Source organism: Cyanistes caeruleus, chromosome 1, assembly GCF_971803275.1.
Source record: "Cyanistes caeruleus chromosome 1, bCyaCae1.hap1.1, whole genome shotgun sequence".
NCBI classification, from domain to species: Eukaryota; Metazoa; Chordata; class Aves; order Passeriformes; family Paridae; genus Cyanistes; species Cyanistes caeruleus.
Window position 1 is genome coordinate 60,768,723 of NC_141701.1, and position 25,176 is coordinate 60,793,898.

A 25,176-nucleotide genomic window follows, 5' to 3' on the forward strand; every position below is an offset into this window, starting at 1 on the left:
GTCTGTTACAAGTAAATAATATTTTATTTTGACAACTCTTTTTAAGTTCTAATACTTTATAGCGAGCAGCTGAAAATTATACAATTCCATATAATCTTTTACCTTTCTTCTAAAATTGCTCTCGTTAGATAGACTATGTTAAAAAATACAGGTTATATTTTTTTTTGATGCATTTAATTTGATTCAGTGCCCAGCATGGGGTATACCACACTGTAGCATTCACAGTTACACGACATAATGCAGCATTCAGCTTCATTAGAAAATGTTTAAACTCTACCTTACTTTTGCCAAAGGAATGTTTTATAAATATTGGGAACAAATTAACACCTTGCATAATTATGCTGTTGTGATGAGTTATATTTAGAATGAACTCATTCAGAATGGGTAGTATATTTTTTCTTTTCCTTCTTTACTGCTCAAAGGATCAAGAACATGTCTTGGCTGAGCAATACCTGTCATGAGGCAGGAGTTTCCATCAGCCTGTTTAGTTTCCCCGTGCAGTAAGAAAGAGTCATAGGTCAGCCCCTGTGTAGCAAAGCATATCTCCCAGAGCCAGAATGCACACTTGTGGCTTACTCTGCAGCTTCACTTAGGGAGGGTCCAGAACATGCATGGTCTCTGAAAAAGCAAATTGTCTTTTTCTACCCATCAATTACTTGTATGCATCTTGCTGCAGTCCGGTGCCAGGAGTAGTTGGTTCCTGATGCTTGAGCATCCTCAACTGCTCCATTCAAGTGGGGGTCTGAACACAAAGATGATGCAGCATACAGATTTCTTTACTGCTGCTTCCCACCTTCTTTGTATTGTGACCTCTACCTGCCTCAGTGTCACAGGATCCTTCGGAGCAGCTGAGGCAAAATTTTTCTCCATATGAACTTTATAAGAAGGATTGCACATGTGTCACCAGCTGAATAGGGATGTGAGCTGGAACTTACTGTGATAAACTCATGCAGTTAGTGTTGGGTAAGCAGAACAGAGTCACTAAGAGCTAGTACCAGGACGCAGATACAGACAGAGGTTTCTAGGATTGCTGTGGTTCTCCCATCAGTCAGCAACTCTGACATTTTGTCCTTCATCCCTTACCTGCCAACAGCAACCAGCTCCAGCTATGAGAGGCGGAGCGCAGGACAGCTACCTGAGAAGTTCTGCTTGCTGCCCCATCTCTCTGTCCTGCACAGAGGTGACTTTTGGGTTGCAGTTAGCAACTTGGGTAATATCTGCAGCCCACGTTTGTAATATGGTCCTCCCAGGCTGCCAGATCACTGTTAGTGATGGGGAAAGAGTTTTTTTCTGCTTCCACTCTGGCTTGGAGAGTTGCTAGAGTGGCCTTTGGGCAGATGGATTCAAGCCTAAATGCATGTGGGAAATTGTTTCCAAAAGGTATGCATGCTTCTTTTAGCCAGGGAGACTACTTCAGCCTTTCTTTGGCTGAACTCATAAGAGATTTCGTGGGTATGAAGTCTCTCCCAGAAATAACCCATCCCTGTCTGATGATGAGGATGTTACTACAATAAATGCCACATTATTCAGTACCTGCTCAGAAAGCCAGCAGCACTTTCCAAGCACAGAATTGAACTAAGCCACAAAAGCTCCTGTTGTATTTTCTGCCAAGAGAGAGAGAGAGCAGTGTCAAAGGAGTGACAGGGATCCACTGGTGATGAAGTAGGAGATAGTGGGGAGGGAGCTGTCAGAGGGTCACAGGGAAGCTGAGCAAGCTGAGACTGTCAAATGGCTGCCTGGAAGAGTTATGACCACATAAGCAGGATAATAGGTTCTGCTGAACCTCAAATGCTTCAATTTGAAGGATAAGAGGTGATATGGGGCAGCTGGTTTACTTTGAACCAATTCTGTATTCAAATGAAGCAATGCTGCATGTGTCAGATAAAATGTGATTTATCTTATGTGTCTCTATCACTGTCAGATAAAATGCACTTTGTGAGGTTTTTGGAAGAAATCTGCATTTATGACATACTCAGACAAATTCATCAATGGGAAAAGTGTTTCATTGTAGTAAGCTAAATAATGTTCTTCTTCTAGTGTGATGCAAATTATCCTACCCACCAGGTTTCTATTTCTGTTTACTAATAGCATATAGATACTTGTAAAATGTGATATTGTATTTTAGTTATAAATTTGAAATTACTTCTATACATATGGAAATATTTTTGTAATATCTATCTGAATAACAAAATGCCCATAGGTAACCAAATAAGTAGGTAGATGTAGACCTATTTTTTTATGTCTTTGTAAATAATACTAGCTTTGCCACAGAAGGAAATGTTGTTGGGCAAGTAATGCTGTATGTTTCACAGAATGCCCTTAAATGCATATAACCTTGCTTTCTGTGGCTTTCATTTTAGTACTGTTCCACTGATCAGGCTGCTGCAGGCACAGATGCAGAACATGTACAACAGTTCTATAATCTTCTGACTGCCTCCATTGACATAACTAGAGGCTGGGCAGAAAAAATCCCAGGATTTACTGACCTCCCAAAAGAAGATCAGACATTACTCATAGAATCAGCTTTTTTGGAGCTGTTTGTACTAAGACTCTCCATCAGGTAACTATTTATTTAATTTCCTCTTAAGATGATGTGAAAAATCATCTATCTGAATATTTTTAAGGAGTAAATATGGCGCTATCTTTGAACATTGTCATTTGTACCAAAAAAAAAGCACAAAAAATCAGCAATGTCTGCATACAAAGGTTATAATGTTTAATTTGTTTTATACTGCAGGAAAAATCAAGACGGTAATTTAAAAAGAGATCATAGGTGTCACTTATGTGCTTCTTTTACTTGATCTGCCCCATCTTTTTCCTACATAATAATCAAAATTGATCCTCAGGTACTATTTGACCAAGCCTTCTTCATACTCTTAAGTATGAAATTTAGAAACACACCTCAAGTATTAAAGTTTTTTTGTTTTCCCTTTGTCATCTCCCTTTTAAAATATTTAAAATCTTGTTCAGATTGGTTTTCTTTTTAGTGCCAAGTCATTTAATAGAGTGAGAAGCTGTTTGTCAGTCTAGAACTAGTTAAGGCACTTTACCAAATCCACTTTCAGGAACTGGCAAAATTGCAGACTGGTGATTTCAGCTATGCCATTGTTTATTTTGTTTGAAAACAACCTTTGCATGTGTTTTTTAACAAAATTATTGGTAATGGAGAGGGAAAAAGAGGAGAGTTTGGCTGTAATTTCCCTCTTGCTGACAGGTTTTCATATAAAAGAGTTTATGCAGTTATGTGTATTGTCCTGCATTACTGCACATGTTCTCCATTGTTTTTTGCTTGCCAATTTTTACAATCTGATAAAAGCAGATGATACTAAGTATATGCTGAGAGTTGCAGAACCTATCTTTTTATTAGTTTTGTACGTCAAAATACACTCACTTAGTATTCCTTTGGTTCAAACATACAGTATTTAATGCAAAATGTCTTCTCTGTTTATGCCTTTGGGCAGGACCAAAATCTTAACTAATTAGACAGTCTACACCACATGCTACAGCTAACCTCAGGCTTATAACTCTACCAAGTAAGCAATCACAGAAGCTTGTTTGTTGTACTTTGGCCCCAAGGGAGAAACATATTGTCAAACGTGAATGCCCACATATGTCTCAGGATAATATGCCTTGGATTTTAAATGACAGACGCTTCAATACTGGTTATGCATTTTTCTGTAAAGTAGAAGACGCATTTGTAATTTTTTCAATTGTTTTTATTTGAGGTCTGATACTGCTGAGGATAAGTTTGTATTCTGCAATGGACTCGTGCTTCATAGACTTCAGTGCCTTCGTGGATTTGGGGAGTGGCTCGACTCTATTAAAGACTTTTCCTTAAACTTAAAGAGCCTTAACCTTGATATCCCAGCCTTAGCAAGTCTATCAGCTCTAACTATGATTACAGGTAAGTGCTCCTTTGCTAACAGAAAGCTTCATACTCTAGTGCTGTGCTTTATTGTAGATTCAAGAAGTTTCAGTTAATTTAGCTATATTCAGGGTGAAGAAATTATGATTTTTAAGCACTAACATGCCCATCCTGAAATTGTGGATTAACATTAGGCTATCAGACACCCCTCTGATAAATGTAAACTCTTTCTTTGCAACTTCATTGTTTTCTTGGAGTCTCTAAAAAGAAAACTGCTTCCAAGCAAATGGTGTAGTTCCTACAAAAATATTCAAGACACTTGCTGAAGTCCCAGAAAATATTAATGAAATTACCAGAGCTAGGTCTTCTGTGTAGGAATAGTAATATCAAGGCAGCTTGAGACCTAGAAGCCATGCAGCTAGCATAGCTCATCTCTCAGCAAGATAGCTAGACCAGAAAGAGTGCTCCATGAGGGCAGGCAGGCTTTTTGGTATAGCCAGGCTAGCCTAGGTATTCCATGTACTGCTTTTCTGAGAGAGGAAAATCAGAGAATAATGAGAAAAAAGTCACATTCCGCAGTTGTACAAAAGCTTTTGGGTGTGCATGTGACCATATGACCCTTTCTGCCTGCTGGGGTGAACAGCAGGAAACTAATGTCAGAATCTGCCAAATCTGTCCAGTAAGTACAAAACAGAGGAACATAACCTTTTAAAGTGTAATTTCTGCATTCCCGAAACAATAAAGCCACTGCATACCTTGGACATCTTGCAATAGAAGAGTCATGGCTGATGGCAGCAGAAGGGGTTGGGAGAAAGGGTGGCTGACAACCACTCAGCAGAATTTGGAGCAGAAGTCATCTCCACAAAGAGCCTCACACTCATACCAGAAAAACTGGGAGTTTAACAGTGCAACTGTGCCATCAGTGTGACAGGGCTTCAGTGTGCCCTGAGCTGAATCTTCCCAGGGATGCATATAAGCTCCACTGGGATAGATATTGATTTCCTTCTGCTTTTCAGTCATCCACTACTTTGCAAGCAGTGGCCTCAACAATACCAGCTGTAGTCTTCATTTTACCCAGGATGAGATGATGTCAGGGCAACCCTGAGATAAAACACTCAATGACAGATATAAAATTGGCCAATTCCTGCTGGCATTTGTGGGACCAAGATTTTGGTTTCAGAGTTTGCACGGTATTCTGCCTTCCTGCATTTTGGTGAAGGGTTAATGTATGTATGTAGCTCTTTGTTTCTTAGGTATTTTCAGTTTCTTTATTAATTTCTGTTGATTTCTTCTGCAGTTGGAAAGGGTACTTTAAGGTCCAAATTCTGGTTTCTTTGATAAAACATTTAGGACCGGAATAACTAATTGGAGCTGCTTTACTCTGTATAAAAAATTCCTGAAATGAGTGGTATGTTAAAGTCAGAAAGAACATTCCTAATTCACTTTTTTTCTCTCCTGCATATATACATCCACTGGCATATGTTCATGCATACTTACATATATGTGCTATAAACACCTACATATATGTGTATGTGTAAGCATAATTATATACATACATAATGTTTTTATGTATGTATATGCATTTAGAGATCTCTAAATCAAGGACAGGTGCTGTCCCTCGCTCTATATATTTACATACAGGCATATATGCTCATGTATATAGCATGAATGATTTAGATTATTTACTATATATGAGATATGTCTTTTTTAGTTAGCAATAGGTAGTTCTTGATTATCCTCCTAGAGACCAAGAGTATGGAGATTGATGAACAGGATTCCCAGCAAGCTAAGTGAATGTAGCAAAAGCAAATGTATAGGAGGAAAACTTACTCCCCTTGCAAAACCACGTTCTGTTTTAACACGGTAATTTATTCAGTTAAGCACTGCTTGCATGCCCTTTCATGAGGAGTCAAAGTTGTCCAGTGACTGGCTCAGTTCACCCTAGGATAATTAGAAATAGGTTTCAGTTGGATATAACCCACATTTCTTCTTTTCCTTGATCACAGCACTTCCAGGAGTTTGCTATATTGTGCTGGTCTTCCCAAAAGTTTCTAAACAAATGGAAGCAATAGTTGCCTTTAAAAAGAGACCATTTCCCCACATACAAGCTTTAAGATTTTTCTCTGTTTGTCAAGAAGCTCTTGATTTTCTCTCCTGTGTGAGATGGTGTTTAAAAATAATGTTGTTTTCTGCTTATTCTTTTATTTCATGAGGCTGGTATATCTCTGTTGATTTGGTCTAAGGACAGGATGTATTTTCATGTGATCTAAATTAGACCAAAGCTCTAGTGACTTAATAGTCACAGGTTTCAGATGTCCAAGGGCAGTTAGCTAACTCAGGGACTCAGCCAGAAATTTGGTAACCTGAAAAAAGGTAGCATTGTATAATGATGAACAATATTAAAATTATTATTAAAGTAAGTATTAATATTACTATTAATAGTAAAGTAAGAGGAAATCAGGTGATTCTAGCTAGTGTATTGAAACTTTTTATTCAGGAAAACCTTGAGATTTGGCTCTGATGTGGCATCCCACAAGAAATGGCTTCTCGTCTCCTCCCTGCAGTTTGAGTATGACAGGCCACGTGTTGGTTTTCCACTAGTCACACCAAAAGAGAAAAAATAACAAAGAGAAAATTTGGAAAAACGAAACCTGAAGAAGTGTGAAATGTTGAACATTTTTAAACATTGTTTTGAGGCTTGGCTTAGATTTAGATGGGTGGTTTAGTTGCTATTCTTTATCTCCAGGGAAAGCACCCTTTTCTGCTGTAATGGACTGTTGGAAGCAATGGGTAGTTGGCAAACTGCTTCAAGCCCTTTCTGTGAGTCAGACCAAGGAAGAGCAGCCTTTCCCAGGAACACAGGATATCCAATTATTGAGTACCGCTGTCTTTTGTCTTAAGACAACTTGAAATATTTCACAGGCCACAGAATGGCTGATGTGTCTGGTGATTTGTGGACAAGCTGATGGTCAGAGGGACACCCAAGGCCCTATCTCTGGTCTGATTTCAACAGGAAGGGAATCTGACCATGGCTCTCTCATGTTCCAGGTGGATATTCGTGCCATTAGGCTTTAAAATAAGAAGGAGTGGGAAAGCTTTCTTTTGTGAATCTAGTTGTTTGCCTTTAATAACAACACTGCAAAACCAGAATGCTGCCTTGAACAAAATTTTCTTGATTATCACACAAATTGCTTATGATTTGATGGCTTAACCAAAAAAGAGGAAAAGAAAACAGCCCTGTGATCTAGTAGTCATAGCCTGCTTTAATGCTGTACAGCATCTTAGGTAGCATCGAATTCAAAGAAGAATTTCTTCTGGCAATAATGACTTGTTCACTCTTCTTGATTTCATGAGTGCTGTTCTTAGCCCAAACAAAGATGGGCTCTTAGAAAGCAAAACCTCTTGTATACTACTACTTTTGACATTTTTGCTGAGGGAGAAGAGTAAGACGAGTCACTACTCTCACATGTTCTGTCTGTGCTCTTCAAGAGTGACAGGGAGAGCTAACATCTGTCTCCCAGTGAAGGAAGAGGGAATAAATGTAAAGTTTGGTGTCGGAGACTAAAAGACATTTCACTGGTCCCTGTGTCCTAAGATATACTGAAGGTTGTTCCTTAATTTTGGGACGTCAAATTGTCTCCCCAGTAGTTCCAGTGACTTTCAGTTAACCCTACTGACTTGTTTGGAGCCACAAAGCTCCTTGTCCTGTCCCAGCCACAGCTGCAGGTGACAGCATAGGATGCATGGTTATAGGCATGTAGGGTCATTTGTTCTTTTCAGTGTAGTTCACTACATTGCTTGCTATGAGTAAAACTAAAGGTATGTACAATATTTTGCATTATATATTCCATTAGAAAGTCCATATATTTTTGCTTTTTCTATCTATTTTATGTGTCCTGGAAATCTGTGGAATGTTGTCTAGAAAGAAAATCATTATGTCAGATTGCTGATTAATTTTCAGGTCCTCTCAGATAAAACATCAGCTTAAAAGAGCACCCAGAATGAAAGAAGCGGCATCTGGTTTACTGTGGAGGCTTGCAAACAGTTAACTTAGAACTCTGTTGTGCCAAAACACATCTTTTTACTGTAAGGTGCTCCTTTAGGATCTTCCTCTCTCTGTCTCTCTTCTCTTTTTTTACTTCCTTTAGTTGGTTTAGAAAGGCTGGACACAACTTCCTCCACAACATATGAGTATTGCTCTAAGCATCACCCAGAAGAAAGTAGGTAGGAAACAATGCATGACACCTCACATGACTATGAAAGTAAAAGAACTAGGTCTGTCATGTTCTTCTCCTTTGGATCACTTATTCTGTTGATATGTAGCCTCTAATGAGCTAAAGAAGAGTGCCAGCATGGAAAGGAGGTGCTTGATCTTGGGTCAAGTTCTGTTGTTAATTCCACGTGGACGATTTCTATGAGTTTAGTGTGTTTACGGATCACAAGTGTCCCTGCACAGTCACTCTGTGATGGATTGGGTGGTGTTGAAGATGAAGCTTTGCAGAGTAGACTAGATACTAACTCAGCCTATGCTTGAAAATGTTTCCTAAACTTCCAAATGACCATTTGTTAGGTTTGTTTTAACAGTGTGAAAATAGAAAGACTGAGAGTCCAGTGCAGAGCATCTCAAAGGCACATTCTAATTTAGCCTCAAATTTCTGCCTGCTCTAGAACTGCTGGTATTTTCTCTCTCTCTCATTCTCCTCATTGATTAGGTTTCCCTCTTGGCCCTTTCCTTTCTCTATCCACATCAAACCATTATAATTTTGCCTACTTGACACTCTCAGTGGGATGCTGCTGAGTACAGAGCATGCTAGCCCTCATTCAGCCAAGCTCTTTCAGCATATGGTTTATTTTAAGTGTGTTACAGACCAGCCTAGAACCACTGTATATATTGGGCTTATTCATACTCCTAATGCTTTGTTAGACTGGCACCAGACCGCTGAAGAATATTGTGAGGTTTCAATTAATTAGGAGTTTGTGTTTGTCTTCCTGCTGTTGGGCTTTCTGTTCCAGTTTACAAACACAATTTTTAGCACCATCAGTCATACCAAGAAACAGTAATGAGACCAGTCTGGCTAAAAAGAGTATGACTGCTGCAGTTCCTTCTGTACGTGCGTTTGTCCAACCTCCCAACAGAATCGAGACTTACCTACTCTTCAGCAGCAGATATCCTTCAGTCCTCTTCTCAGGATATCCTCTGGAGTGGGTGCTTCATGTGCTGGGTCTACATACAAGCAGGTGGCAGACTGGAGGAGTGTAGGAGAGCTAGTTATAAAAAATATACCCTCCAGATTGCATTGTCTGCCTTCCCCCCACCACTTAGCTGAGGGAAATACTGTCAGTGTCAAAGTAAAGTACTCACTCCTCCTTTTTCACTCCCACCTCTTTGTTGAGGCAAGAACTCCTTGCTTCTACAGCAACCAGCAGTCTCCGTGTTACATTGTGGTTTTCTTAAAAGAGGGAACAAACTGTGGTGTTCTGTGTGGCCACTCATCTCACCTGACTTTAGGTGCCTTGCACAGCTGATGGAGAATATAGGGCACCTCCAGAAGATGATTCATTCACCCCAAATTGTAATAATCTTCTAAAAATGCCTATCCTTACACTGATGTTAGGAGGGGTTTGACAGATCTGTGCACCAAGGCTGGGGGTCCCTTGTGAAGTGTCTGAGAGTTAGGCAGGATAAATATGGGCCAGACTGCAAGAGGAAAGGAGACTCTTGGATCTGCCAAATTGCAATGTTCCCGTGTGAGTGCATGAGAAAGCTGTAGGCAACTGAGTTTTGTGCTTATTTTTGTTATAGAAGGGGAAGAGGAATGTGAAGGGGGAAGAGAAAATCACATAACTACATTGAAACCAAGATAATCAAGAGGCCTATTTTAAGTCTGCAGTGTTCATCCGTTGCATTTCTGGACACCTCAGAATTAATTGAGACTAAAAGGATACCCTGTGACACAGAGTGCAGAGCCCAGGGTCTTTGAGCTACTTGTGCTCTCTGAGAGGCATTTTCTATAAAGGTAGTGCTCAGTCTGCCTGACCCTGGCATGATCTACCTCAGGTCAGAGGTTAGGGAAAGAGGGATATGCACAGCTGGGGATGGATTTCTTTGCTTTCTTCCTGTTGAGTTTTTGCTGATCAGTGTAATGATAGCACAAAACCACATTCAGATTCCCGAGAAAAGGAAAAAGGTGCAAAAAACATGCTGTGTTCCGTTTACTAGGATGAGCTAAGTTTGCAGAGATTTTGAGGCAAGACTTTTGATGAGTCATTTTTGACAGCATCTCTGCCATAAATCACCAATTTTCTCGCAAAAATCAATGATATCCTAAAGCACAGTCCTGGTTTGTTACAGGCTGAGAAATTCTATATTCACTTTACATGTGCCTTTGTCATTATGAGAAAATCTGACTACAGTAATATTTACACATCTCCTCAATCAGTTAGAGAAAATCTATTTTGACCAGCTGTACTTCTTGGGATAAATCTTGGCCTTATCATTCCCATGTGGATAAGAATATCCTGTGGAAGACAGTGAATTATTAGTGGCCCTTGGCTTCAGTGCCACTGCACACCCTTACCACAGGGGCTTTGTGCTGCTCCCTCTAGGCTGTATAAGAAAGACTGTGGGTCTTACTCTGTGCAAACAGAACTGGGCATGTGAAAAAGGCAAGAAAATGTGTTTTTTGTTATTTGAACCCTGTTAAATCTAAATCTTTGAGCAAATTAGGCCTTAGATGCCTAAAGTCTACTAAGGAGAGGAGCCTATTCTTAGATGAGTGTGTTTTTCAGAAAGTAGTTGTGTTCTGACACCAGATACTGCAGTGGCAGTGCCAGTGCATGTGGTGTCCTTCCCTAGCAGAAGGGTTTCCACATAGATGGCTTTGATTTCCTATGGATGCCTTAGGAATTTAAGACTGAAACCCCTAGAGGCAGTCCCAGGGACAAGGAATTGACCCTTATGGAGATTTGCAAGTAGAGAAGGCCATTTTATGGCAATTCACTCAGGGGAGAACAAATTTGGTTTATCAGGGACTGCTTTAATATTGTAGCACTGGAGTTTAAGGACAGAGTATCTCTTAGTTATGAATTTCCACCATTTTTTTATGTAAAGTAAGGCTACTAATATGATAATCTTTGCATACATAGTGTTTTACCTACATTTCATGGCTATTCACAAAAGACATGATTTTTTCATGAAACCTTCTGAACTTGTCAGTGGGAGACAAGCCATTTAGTTCTGGCTGGGAATGCTAACAAAGTAGTTGCTGCGTGCTCCAGAGACAGAGATAATTTTCCATACTCTGCAGCAAGCTACACACCTACTGAGGCAGTGGTTTGAAAATGTGCTCTGCTAATTTGTAGTCAAGTTTTGGATCCATTCTAGTATCCCAGCTCCCTACATCTATAAAAATATCTTAACTTACACAGCTAGAAAACAAAACAGATTAAAAGATGGGAACTCTTCAAAGATTGCAAGATTAATTTAATGTCCTGCAGATTTTCTCAGTAGGCTAGTTAAGAAAGACAAAAAAAAAAAGCCCTACAGCTTTTCCAACCTGTATAAAATATTTATCTGCCAAGATTTTTAATGGCAGAATCTGCCTAAGTATTTACTCTCAGTGACCTGTATAGCTAAGGCTTACATAATTACACTATACACCATTTACTGGAAAGGCTTTAAATATTCATTGACTTCTCATGTTTTAATGTAAACAAGGCACTTAGAATACCTAGGGTTTTTAATTCCTGCAAGGTGAAAACGATGTCTGAAGCAGATGTCACTGGGTTGGATAAGTGTTGCTTTCAAACAACAGGGCAGATTGATGGTACTTAAATGATAGAGCACAGTAGCTTCTGGGCAGATATGTCCATGTCTGCACATCTCTGATTCTGATCCCAAACCAGTATTATTCAGGAGCTAACTCTGCCTAAGTAAATACAGTTGAAAAAAAAACCTGTAAAATGGGTGAATATCAGTGGAACACCAGACCTTTGCATTTCTGACTGCCCTCATTGAATCCCATCTGTTTTATTGGTTTGTAAAGAGTATCTAAGCCAAAACAGGTAGTGAGCAAGGAGTTTATATACACAGGCCTGGGCAAGGCATTACTGCACCTGGTGCAGGCATTACTCCTGCTTCTAGAAGTAAAGAGAACTGTACTCTTTGCACTGTTCTTTAAGGGACAAACAGATGACATGTCTATTGCTGGCTCCTCCTGCCACGGAAGAACAAGGCTTGCGGACAATGGGCACCATGTGGCTTCTGGCTGCCAGGGATGGGTGAGAGAAGGGAAGGAGATTACTTTAAAAGCATCCAACACAAGAACTGCCACAATTTCTCCTTATCCACTGCTGTCATTGTTTTATATATCTAATTGATTTAATATAACCTGCACTTTCTTTGATTACCATATCTGGCACAATTCTGTTTCATGTGTAAATTATTACAACTTTGCTGTGAAGCCATTTCTTACTTACCTGTGTAAAAAGTCAGAGACAAATTAATACATCACAAATTTGAGATTTTTTGTTCTGAATTTTTTTTTTGTTCTGTTATTTTAGCTCATCCACTAAGCCTTGATAGCAAACAACACAGAATCCTCTCCCCTGTAAAAAGCCTGCTTTTAATGAATCACAAATCTGATTCATTCTACTTATGCATAAAGCACTGTGAATGCATTTAACGTCGTTGTAGTATTTTAGAAAGATATTTGAAGGGGAACAAACCCCAGTTCCCCTTCCTTTTAGGAGTGCTGAGGTTTTTGTGATGGATAACATAGCAGCTGTTCAGGCATTGCTCACTCAAAGCAAAATAGTTAACTTCCAGGCTTCTTTTATCTTAGAGCTATTAAAGATGAATAAACTAAAAAGCAGCAGCTGATCAAAATAACAAAGGGTAGTAAGGTGCCTTTAGTTTCTTATAAGAGTGTCTGCAAATTCCTGGTGGAATTCTAGGCTGGGCGCTGATGGAGCTAGCTAAGGATATTGATCACCACTTGAATTCACTGAATAAATAATGGTTGCCATAGTTATTGAGCATTCACAACTGGTGGGGAAGCACAGAATTGTCCAAAACACCTCCTGTGATAGTTTTGCTGGCAAATCACCCAATTAATTCTGTCTCATATCATGAAAATTATGTCAGATACGCAGGATGCTTGGATTCCTTGTACCAGAATTTCAGTCATAACTGAGCATCTCTGTCGCCTATTTTAGTAGATAAAGAGAAAAGGGCACTTATTTTGTGTGGCAAAAAGGTTAACTGACACCATGTAACCCCAGCTGTTCTGAGAAATCTACACTTTCAGAGCACTTTTTGCTCTGAGTTCCAGAGTATGCACCTGGGTTATACCTAAGAAAACGCATTCTCTCTATTTGCGGTAGGGATGCTGATGTAGTTTTTCCTCTGGCTTTGCAGAACGACATGGATTAAAAGAACCAAAGAAAGTGGAAGAGCTATGCAACAAGATCACAAGCAGTTTGAAAGATCACTTAACTTTCAGTTGCCAAAACAAAGGACAACCGCTCGAGTCTGCAGAGCCGAAGGTACTGGGTGTTCTGGCTGACTTGCGTTCTCTCTGCACACTGGGACTGCAGCGCATCTTTTACCTGAAACTGGAAGATTTGGTGCCAGCCCCTTCCATCATCGACAGGCTGTTTCTGGACACCTTACCCTTCTGAGTCAAACCACCCTCCTGAGAGGCAAACGCCCACCAGAGCAGGCAAACGGATCGTGACTTATAGCTAACATTTCTGCCCTCACTTAACAGAAAAGCCGCTCCGAGTCTAACATGAGGTCTTTTCTGGCGCTTTGTCCTTACAACCTGAGGCCTGAAACTTACTGGCTTACTGGTTTGGGGTTGTGTTCTTTGTTTTCTTTTGTGTGATTTGGGTTTTTTAAATGGCTAATATGGCACTTTTGGACAATGCTATCCCAGCAGCAGTAAAAGGTTAACATGACTGTTTTAAATCTGTTGTTTAACACCTCATGGTCTATGAGGAGTGAAATTGTAGAAGCTGTGTTTGAAAGAACAGCAAATTGTTGTTTGCCAGGGTAGTATGTGTTTTGTGAGGATACCTTTAGCATACTTCCTGCATCAAGGGCACATACATCAGCACAATCTAAACAAAAATTCACTTTTTTAGCAAGTACATTCAATTAAACATTTCATACAAATCAAATATAGCAAAATGACAATGGCTGTTAGCTCCCATGTTCAAGTGCAATTTTTTCAAGTGCTGTCTTACTAAGTCTCGTTTATTAACTAATTTATTTTACTAGGAAAACAAACAAAAGAAATCAAGGGAGAAAATTACATGCACTAACTTACCTGACAGAGTTTTCCAAACTTGATTCCATGTAGCGTGACTTATTGACAAATGTATGTGGAAGACACGGGAGCAATTGTGGCTCAGTTGTTCCTTAGCTAAGGAAACCCGAGTAAGTAGTGACTGGAGCATACAGGGTCAGTATCAGGGATAGTTCAGTTCTAGACTTCTAACACAAGCGACTCGTTAGTAAACAGACAGAAGATGGTTTTCAAGAACAAGCAAGTCTTGTAAAATAGTATGAATGTAAGTGCTAGGAAGGATATAGTGGGCTGCGTTTAAACATTCCGTGTTCGTACTCCTTTTTGTATGTTTATACTGTTGATGCCATATTAATATGAGATAATTTGTTGCATAGTGTCTTTATTTGTATAAATGTTTGTATGCATGGTATATTGTAATGGCTTTGCCTGTATTTATTGCAATGACTGCCAGCTCATGGGAACCCTGTTACACATGATAACTAAATGGGGTGTTCACACTGACTCAGATACACCAGTTGGAAAACTATATACATATATATAATGTGTATGTATATATATGTATATACCTATATTTGTGTGCGTGTGTGTGTGTGCGCGCGTGTCTTTTTATTAACCATTTGTATATAAAATATCTGTCAAATCACAAGCAGAGTTGTTTTACAGTTTATTTGCAGTGACTTCTAAGGCAGTACTGTTTAGCACTTTGATATTAAAATCTTGCTCATGTTTTGCTAAATTCAAATAATATTTAAAAAGTTCAGTTCTAAAAAACTTTATATGCACTGTATTAAGTCAAAATTTTGTTGGTCATTTTGCTAAAAAAATTTTTGAATGTCAACCTGATGTCACTGTATCTTTTGTTAGCTTTAAACATTCTAGCTTTTGTCTTTTTTTAAACTATGCTGTTTATATGGAAATTAAATTATACAATCAAACAGATGCCAAATGAATTGCCTAATTGCTGCAAAGGATAACCCAGATATCGAGTCACTGTATGGTTTTCAAAAAGTAATCTGGTATTTTATCACTTACTATGTTTGGATGTGCTTTTATGAAAAAATTATTCTTATATCAAGATTTATAGTAGTGTCAATAGGGAAACAGACTTCTAATCACTATAGTTAATATTTCTGGTTTACCTGCAGATAATATTTGGAAAAGTATTGCTTTTTGTATTGACTTTTAAGCTTATGTGCAAACATAATAGCATAATTAAATATCAGAGAAGCTAATGTTTCTTGTAGGTTGCTGTAACAAGCCTGACCAGCAAGACAAATATATTTTGACTGAATTTGCTTTTGTATATACTAAATATATATATATATACACATATATATATATCTACACTCACACACATGTGCGCATACAAAAACATACTGACATTAAATCCAAAAAAAGAACGTTTGCTTTTGTCTCCTTGTGTAAGACACAAGGTCCCTTGAGAAATTACTTTTATCTGTGGACAAATCCTGCCAGGTGCTGAGCACCAGCCAGACAAGGGCTTGCAGGAGCTTTTTGCGAGCGGGCCCTTATCAAGGATTTTCAAGCAAATCAGCATAGTACAGTAAAATTGCTTTTTTGTTGAGCAAGGTTTATTTATTAAGTGGAATGTGAGTGGGAGGAAGCAGGTTGAGAGCCCCGTGTGAGATTTCACGTAGTCTGTGTCCTCCAGTCTTCCATAGATAGTCTTAGCTGTGATACTCTCCCAAATCCCATCATCTGTGGAATTGTCCTTCATGTCAACTTCAATACACTGATTCATCCTAGAGTACAACCGGTGACCTGTCACAGTGGTAAAAGAAAGAGTTAATGCAGAAAAAAATCTACTACTATTCTTAGAGCTCTCTCAGTGTGAACATGCCTTTGTCTAGGCAGAATTCAGGAATATATCAGGTGTTAAGGGAGAGTGCCTTGATTTTATTTCAGACAACCGTGTCTCAAGAGTTTCTTCACTCAGCTAACCACAGTACTTTTTTTTCTTTTTTATTTCTTCTTGGTTTTTTTGTTGTTTTTTTTTTTTTGGTGGTGTTAACCTGTGGGTTGAAAGAAATGCTCATGTACATATACAATGTAAATTAAAATTATTAAATTGAATAACATTTTTTTCAGAGGCCCCATGTGTGTTGAATAAGTATGCTTAATTCTGTTAAAATCTGATGTGAATTTTTTATCATTTATAAAACATTAAAAAAATTGTCTACTTGAGTCTTAAAAGTGGAAAAATTGGTGAAGCATGCTTAAGAACACTGGCAATTTAATGGCTAATCTTTTGATTAAAATAGCTTTTATATAAATACATGCCTGCAGTATCTGGTTATGCAATCTCAATCAGATATTGAGAGCTGGACCATGGTTGTCCCAGAGGTTGAACCACATAACGACCAGAGCAGAGAGACTATTCACCCCTCACAGTATTTCTTCTCTATGACAAAAAGGGATTATAGTTAATACAGAGCTGATGAGGCTGCAGAGAAGGGAGTGGATGGCTACAGGGCTCACAGCATCTATGTCTGGCCAGAAAGAGGACAGATCTCCCATCCCAAATTCAGCCCCTTTGCGTCAGTAAATCCTGCTAAGGCATCGCTCCAGCAGGCACCTGCATCATTTTCTTCAAATGTGCATCCAACTCCTTTCCTTACCGTGCCGTTGCTTTGCAGGAGGGATCACTTATCCCCTGCCAGACTGTTTGGCTACAAATGCATTTCCAACAAATGCAGTTTTGAGAGGCATCTGCCACTATTCCAGGCATCGCCATGAGTACTGATGGCTCTGGCGCACCTTTACAAGGGCTGTTCTGCAGGAGCTGCTCGGCTGGAGGTTACATCAAATGATGTGCTGGGCTGCAGGATTGGCAGCCCCTTCCTTGGAAATATGACAAAATGGTTGCACTAACTCTTCCAAATTATTTTCTGTTTGGTTTTTTTTTTTTCCCTATGCCATATTTTTAAAATTTAAACTACAAATCTTAAGATTGTTAATGGTAATGACAATGAGTTTTGCATATTAGCCCCATTGTTGAGCAAAACATGCAGACCTTGAGGTCAAGCTATGCCAGGGTCTGAACTTTCACCCTAGAAGGCAAAGTTCGTTTATCCTTACTGAACTTACAAGTATCTCAGTTTGTAATTATTTTAGGGCCTCATGTACTTAGACATGAGAACAGGTCTGTGTCCTGATCTAACCTGCACTTGTGTCTTTATGTGTGCCTTGTGTGCTTATACCCCTAAACCACATCAGCAGCAGAGGCCTTGTTAAGTGATGTGATACCCAGTGGTTGATTTTGGCAGTGGAAGTTTGAGCTGAGTGAGGAATATAACAGCAGGTTCCTCTAGTAGCAACCACCCTCGGACAAGAGACTATCACAAAGGCACCCAAAAATGAAGGACTTTGACTAGAGGTGGGTCAAATATCTTTCTACAGCTTTCCTACTTTTACTTTTCACATTCAGGTTCATTTGCCCAATATACAAAGCTAAAATTTCTGTTATGCTGTAGAGAGGAGACAGAGAGAGGGGTTTAACTGTATAAAATTTAGCATGGTTCTGGAAAAATTGGCAACACCCTCTGTGGACACTGAAACATGTCTTTTGATTAATTATTTGTATTATAGCAACACCTAGAGGCCACAGCAGAGATCAGGACCCCATTTTGCTACCTACTCTAATTAGCACCTCCAGTACCCACCCAGGAGAAGCTCCAGTCTGAATAAACAAAATAAAAAGAAACAGGAGAATGCCAACCCAAGGGCATATAGCGTCTCAGTCACAGAGTTGGGCATAAAACATTCTGTTTGCTGAGCTAGTGTCCAGTGAATACTCTTATCTAGTTTTCCTTTTTTTCCCATTAGGCTGCCACTGTAATGAATTGTAAAAACATGATAAAAACATTGACAAATTCAAAATAACCCAAGTGTTCAAACTGACCTTTCTTAACCTGCTTATGAAGTCATCCATGAGACTATCAAAATCCTGGTCAACCTCATGTTTTGTCAACCAAACTAGATAGTATTTAGAAAAGAAATACTTATCTGTCCTTTATTAAATTAATGATGCCAACCATTAGGAATATTGCAAGATATGGATTAAACAATAATTAATAATGGACAAAAAGGATTAACTTTTAAAAATGCCAAACTATTGATGTAGTAATTGAATAAATGGGGTGCCAGCTAATCAAATTCTTAGCAGTAGAGGACATATTTGAGAATTGTATTCCAGACCTGCGTTTGTAAGTATTACCAATGTGGTGATTTGTCAAATAAAAACAAAAGAAACTTGTTTATCAAATGGAAACACTTATAGCAAATTTTACTCTGTTTTCTCTTTTAGCATTAGTCACCTTTATGTTTATATGGAATGTTCTGGCTGCATTTGATTACAGGAGTTTAAATACTTGAAATTGTGATGTGGCTGTGAAAGTCAAATGAGATAAAGATTCTGACCTAACCCCACAAAACCAAGGATTTTCTTTATAAAGAAGCATGGACTTCCATCTTATGCTGATTTTGGTTAGGATAGAGTTAATTTTCATCACAGTAGCTGGTATGGGGCTGTGTTTTGGATTTGTGCTGGAAGCAGTGTTGGTAACAAAGGGATGTTTTCGTTACTTTTGAGCAGAGCTTACACAGTGCCAAGGCTCTTTTTGTTCCCCACCCTGCCAGCAATAAAAGCTTGGGGTACACAAGAAGTTGGGAGGGGACACAGCCAAGACAGTTGTCTCCAACTGATCCAAGGGATTTTCCATAGCATGCACATGCTTAGCAACAAAAATCAGGGGAAGAAGAAGGCAGGTGGGGACATTCAGAGCGGTGGCATTTGTCTTCCCAAGCCCCAAGCAAGACAGAGGCCTTCTCTCCTGGGAATGGCTGAACACCTGCATGCCCATGGGAAGGGATGAATGAATTCCTTGTTTTGCTTTGCTTGCATGTGCAGATTTTGCTTTCTCTATTTACCTGTCTCTATCCCAACCCAAGAGTTTTCTCCCTTTTACTCTTCTGTCTCCCAGCCCACCAGTGGGGAGTGAGCAAGTGGTTGTGTGGGGCTGAGTTGCCTGCTGGGGTTAAACCACAGCACAGATGAAAATGATGTTCTGTATATGGCAAGATCCTTATGTGTGTATAGTGGAACTACTCAAGTAGTACAAGGTTCTTAAGTCATGCCAAAGACAAGACCATGGGGAAAAAAAGGCATTTTTCCCCATTTGTTTAATATTTTCATAGAATCATCGAAATATTTAGGTTGTAAAAGACCTCTAAGATCATTGAGTCCAACAGTTAACCTAGCACAGCTAAGTCCATGAAAAAGCCATGTCCCCAGGTGCCACATCTACATGCCTTTTAAATACCCCAGAGATGGTGACTCCATCACTTTTCTGGACAGCCCATTTGAGTGCTTGACAATCCTTTCAGTGAATAATTTTTTCCTAATATGCAAGTGAATAAAATTCCAGTGAATAAAATTTCCTAATATCTAATGCCTTCCCTGGCACCTTCCAAGAGGAGGCCACTTCCTCTTGTCCTGTCACTTGTTACCAAGGGGAAGTGACTGATCCCCACCTGGCTACACCCTCCTTTTAGGCACTTGTAGAGAGTGATAAGGTCACCCCTGAGCCTCCTTTTCTCCCCAGACAGTCCCAGCTCCCTCAGCCACTGCATGAAGCACTTCCCAGCCACACCCTTCACCAGCTCCACTGCCCTCCTCTGGACTCGCTCCAGGACCTCAATGTCATTTTTGTTCTGAGGAACCCAAAAGAGAACTTGGGATTTGAGGTGCAGCCTCACCAGTGCCAAGCACACAGGGATGATCTCTCCTCCAGTCCTGCTGGCCCCACTATTCCTGATCAGGGCCAGGAAGCCACTGACCTCCTTGGCCACCTGGGCACATGCTGGCTCATGTTCAGGCACTGTCAATCAGCACCCCCAGGTCCTTTTCCACCAGCAGCTCTCCAGCCACTCTGCCCCCAGCCTGCAGCTCTGCCTGGGCTTGTTGGGACCCAGGGGCAGGACCTGGCACTTGTTGAGGCCATCAATCCAATCTGTCCAGATCCCTCTGCAGAGCCTTTCTGTAGATGAATATTCCCACCTGGTAGATAGATATTCCCACCCAACCTGATGAGAATCTGCAGACTTATGGAGGGTGCACTTGATCTCCTCATCCAGATCATTGATACAAATATTAAACAGAACTGGCCCCAGTATTGAGGCCTGGGGAGCACCACTTGTGACCAGCCATCAGCTGGATGTTATTCACCACTACTCTCTGGGTCTGGCCATACAGACAGCTTTTTATCCAGCAAAGAATATGCCCGTCCAAGACATGGGAAGCCAGTTTCATCAGGAGAATGTTGTGGGAAGTGGTGTCAAAGTTGTAACTGAAGTTTAGGTAGACAGCATCCACAGCCTTTCTTTAATCCACTAAGTGAGTCACCTTGTCATAGAAGATCGAGTTGGTCAAGCGGGACATGTCTTTCATAAACCCATGTTCTCTGGACCTGATTCCATAGTTGTCCTGCACATACCACTTGCTGGCACTCAGGACTACCTGCTCCATTTTAAATTGTTTACCAGTTTTTCTAAAAGGAACAGAGAAGAACCTGGGGCTTATTCAGGTGGAATTTTATCCCAAATAAACAAATAAATAAATAAACATGCTAAGTGGCATTTAAAGAAAGAAATTATTGTAAGTAGCTGAAATAGCTCAAATAACCCAAAGTCTTTAACTTGCTAAATAATGTATTAAAAAAATCTCATCATGACAACTTCCACAGTGGTCTGTGATAAAACATGACCGTAGAATGAAAGTGAATTAGAAAAATTTGTGATACTGGGGAAACTTTCAAATATAGCAGGCAGAAAACAGAAATTAATTTACCTTTCATGGGTTCTTATTATTTATCTTGCTGTGTTTCCTAATTAATTGACGATATTGATGTTTACATAGGGATTTGCTCCTTTCCAACTTTGCTTGATCCTGTGAAGAAGTCAGAATGCTGCATTTGTAGTATCACATTTATTGCCATAGCAACAGTCAGGGATTTCACAAACACTAATTAGGGTTGGCAACCTGGAATGTTTTCAGTGTGGTCCCAAATAATTTTCCCTCTTTTATTCCTTTCTCATTATACCTTACTTTAACGATTGACTTCTTCAGTCTGTGTACAGGTTTTTTCCTGCATGACCTCAGGATTCAATTAATACCTCCTCTGATTTCCAGCCACTTTTCTTATGCGCTCTCACACACTCAGTTAAGAAGCAACTGCAGTTCTACCTGCATTTGTGTTAAGCCCCATCTCTTCCATGTCAAATTAGCCCAAGTTTCAGTACAACCAGCTGGCTTCTACACCAGCATGTGCAAAAGTAGTAAGGAAATGTATGGAGGCTTAGCTGTATCTTCCAAGATACTTTTAAAGGTAGATGCTAAATCTTGCTCAAGGCGGACTACAAACCTTCTGTTCACAGAAGTCTAAGTTTTGTGAACATCCAAAAAATCATATTAACTATTTTAATTCAGGCATGTCAAAAGCATTTATGGACACTTATTATGTAATAGTATAGAGAGCTGTGCCCACATGAGCCTCAGAAGTTTAACAAGGCCAAGTGCAGACTCTTGTGCCTGGGTCGATCTCAAACATGGATTCAGGCTGGGTGATCAGCCAACAGAGAGCAGCCCTGTGGAGAAGGACCCAGCAGGACTGGCAGATGAAAAACTGATTATGAACCTTCAGTGTGTGCTCACAGGCCAGAAAGACAATTGTACCCTGGGACTCATCAAAAGAAAAATGGCCAGCAGGTTAAGAGAGGTGATCCTTCCACTCCCCTCTAGTGGGACCACAATGGAATACTGTGTTCAGGTTAGAGCCCCCAGTAAAAGAAGGACATAGCCCTGCTCAAGTGCATCCAGAAAAGGCCCAGAAAGAAGACTGGAGGCTGGAACACTTCCCCATGAGTACTGAATGAGAGAATTGGGGCTTTTCACAAGGAAGAGAGTAGGCCTCAGACCTTGTTGTGGCCTTCCAGTACTTTAGGGAGGCCTAGAGAAAAGATGGGGAGGGACTCCTTATCAGGAAGTGCAGTGATAGGACAAGGGACAATGGTTTTAAACTGATAGAGGGTAAATTTATGTTAGACAGTAGGAAGCAATTCCTTATTCTGAAGTTTGTGTGACACTGGAACAGGTTCCCCAGAGAAGCCATGGATATCCCATCCCTATTTAAGGCCAGGTTGGATGGGACATTGAGCAATTTGGTCTAGTGGAAGGTATCTCTGCTCCTTGCAGGGGGTTTTGAACTGATGATCTTTAAGGTCCCTTCCAACCCCAACCATTCTATGGCTCTATGACTAATCACATATTATGGTTATCTAGTTGAGTTAGTGCCCAAAAGTCTTATCTCAAAAGTCTTATAAAGCCCTATGTTGGTAGTGAACTTTTGAGCCTCTCAAAAAGCAAAATGTATTCATTTGTTAACAAAGGGAGAAGGTAAATTTGTGATGGCATCACCAGCAAGAGGGGAGGTTTTATTTCATTGTGCATGCTCAGAGTGAGAAAGAGAAGTGTCTACCATTCAAAGTGAAAGATCCCCATTCTGCAGCTCACTGGAGGACAAGTCCCAGCTAGTCGTCAAACTGGCTTCCCAATAAAAAGTACATCCAAACAAAAGGAGAGAAAATCTAATTTGGAAAGGAATACGATAAATCAAATTGGTTAAAGTATTTTTATACTCAAAGACACTACAAATTACTTGATAGAGAAAAATGATGGATCCACCTGAATCATTCTTTGTTACAGATGAAATCATATCATTTGTTCCTAATACAGAAAGGATTTTGTACATGATTAATGGAAAATGAGTATGTGAAGAATAAATTCTGAGTCTGACTGCCATCTTCTTTCCCTATGTGATGGGGAGGTAAAAAACCTTTAAACTCTGGGAAAATGTCTCTCATAAGGTATGAAGGAATTGAGAGTCAGTCTTGATGGTAAACCACTGAATCTTTTTAGGAGATCATTGTTGAAACCAGGGAAGAATACTTCTTAGTTCTTCCTATATTTTATAAGGCGATCTTATTGAAATAAACAGGATGATGTGTTAAAAAAAAATAAATTTAGATTGGACATTCAAGTCAAGAGTGAACCATTAGAAGAATGGTATTCCCACAGACACTGAGAAAGCTGACATTAACATTTAAAGAAAGTCTTTAATGGAAAAAAAGCCTGTTGCCTCAGAAGTTTATGTTTGCCTTCCTGTTTTTTGAGGAAAGACTAGACTGTGCCAGCTTGCCCAGTTTTTGACAATGTCTCCTGCCACAGTTCACTGCAAAGATCAGTTTTAAAACCTAGTCCTAATGCTTTTGAGAAATTTGAACCCAGAGCCCTTCAGCCTTTGGGACCTTATTTTCATGACTTAACTTTGTTCCCCCTATCCTTAATTTCGAAGGGCATGATCGAACTCATGACAGGGCTTTCTGCAAGCTTTGTGAACTGGGCCACAGTCAAGAATTTCCACACTGAGTAATTTTATTACATGAAGTTTCCTGCCTGCTGTACAGAGCAATATTCAGCACAAACATCTGCTTTTTGTCTGATTGCTAAAGGAAACTCTGGTAGACTGCTGCCCCTTTGAAATTAAGGAGTTGGGGAACAAATTTAAATCATGAAAATAAAATGCCAAAGCTGGAGGGCTCTGGGTTCAAATTTTACAGAAGCAACGACACTCTGTTTTAAAGTGATCTCTTGAGGCAAACACAGTGGAAAGTATTTCCATCCACTGGGCAAGCTGGCACATTTCAGTCTTTTGGAAAGAGAATCAGGATGCATTGCATGTTCAGCTGCAGAATTACACCCACTTTGAACCTAGGTTATAGGTTTCAGTGAAAGACTTTTCAAGGTAAGTTAACAAGGATGGCTGAACCCAAGAAACTAAAAATATAGATAAATGCAGGTAATATATAAATTAAAATATATGTCATGAACTTAACTGAAATCTTCAAATTCTCTAATGAAACAAGACACCTTTTTAAAAAAGCTTGTTTTACTCCAGGCCTCCAAATCAGCCTCTCTTCCCAGCAGACGGAGTTGTTAATGCAACAATAAAGGGCTTCAGAATCATGCTACTGGACTCTCAGGGGCAGGAAAATCCACAAAATCCAATAAATATGGTGGAAAATACTATTTGGTGTTGGCATTTTCCACTTTTCTATACTGCATTACTCTTGCAGCTCAAGTAAATGCCTGGTTCTGTCTGGGCTACTGTATCATTTAAGTTGCAGCATTGCAGATGTGACCAGCACACGGCAGAACAACTGTCAGCAGCAGGGACACCAACACACCACATTCACACCTTCCTTCTGCAGCGCCTTCCTTTCCTTGGGCCAGAGCAGGGACCATGTGAATGGGAGAAGAAAGAGGAAGAAACTCATCTGCCTTAAAACTAACCTGGATTTCCCAGGCTGGGATCTTGTCTGTGCTCCTTCTGCCCAGTTCTGGGGTCCCTGGTGTAAGAAGGACTTGGACCTGTAGGAGAGGGTTTAGAGGAGAGCCATGAGAATAATCAAAGGGATGGAGCATCTCTCCTATGAAGAGAGGCTGAGAGGCTGGAGTTGCTCAGCCTGGAGAACAGAAGGGTCCACAGAGACCTGGTTGTAGACTTTCAATGTAGAAAGAAGGCTTCCCACCCCTGGCAGTGTTCAAGGCCAGGCTGGATGTGAATTTGAGAAACCTGGTCCAGTGGAAGGTGCTCCTGCCCATTATAGGAATGTGGGACTGGATCCATTCAACTAAAAAGGTCCCATCCAACCCAAAGACATTCTGTGATTCTGTGATTCCTGTCCCTTCCTTACAGGTCTGCAGTGATATTAATAAACAATTATTTACCCATTTGTTGTCAGGATACTTTGGCTGAAGTTTTAGATCTGCTGCATACACATAGCATCAAATAGAAGCAATAATAGACATGGGTACTTTTTGGACTCTTAATGCCATACATTATTTGCACAGGAGTAGCC

General features: G+C 39.9%; 1 protein-coding gene across 1 annotated transcript in view; it reads left to right on the plus strand.

Moving 5' to 3' along the window:
• Positions 1–16,288, plus strand: part of NR4A3 (nuclear receptor subfamily 4 group A member 3) — a 29,239-nt gene extending 12,951 nt beyond the window's left edge. The window contains exons 6-8 of the mRNA XM_086895120.1: positions 2,361–2,560; positions 3,726–3,904; positions 13,284–16,288. Of these exons, the coding sequence (XP_086751246.1) occupies positions 2,361–2,560; positions 3,726–3,904; positions 13,284–13,546 (642 nt within the window). The 3' untranslated portion in view covers positions 13,547–16,288. The remainder of the gene's footprint in view (positions 1–2,360; positions 2,561–3,725; positions 3,905–13,283) is intronic.
• Positions 16,289–25,176: the final 8,888 nt, after the last annotated feature.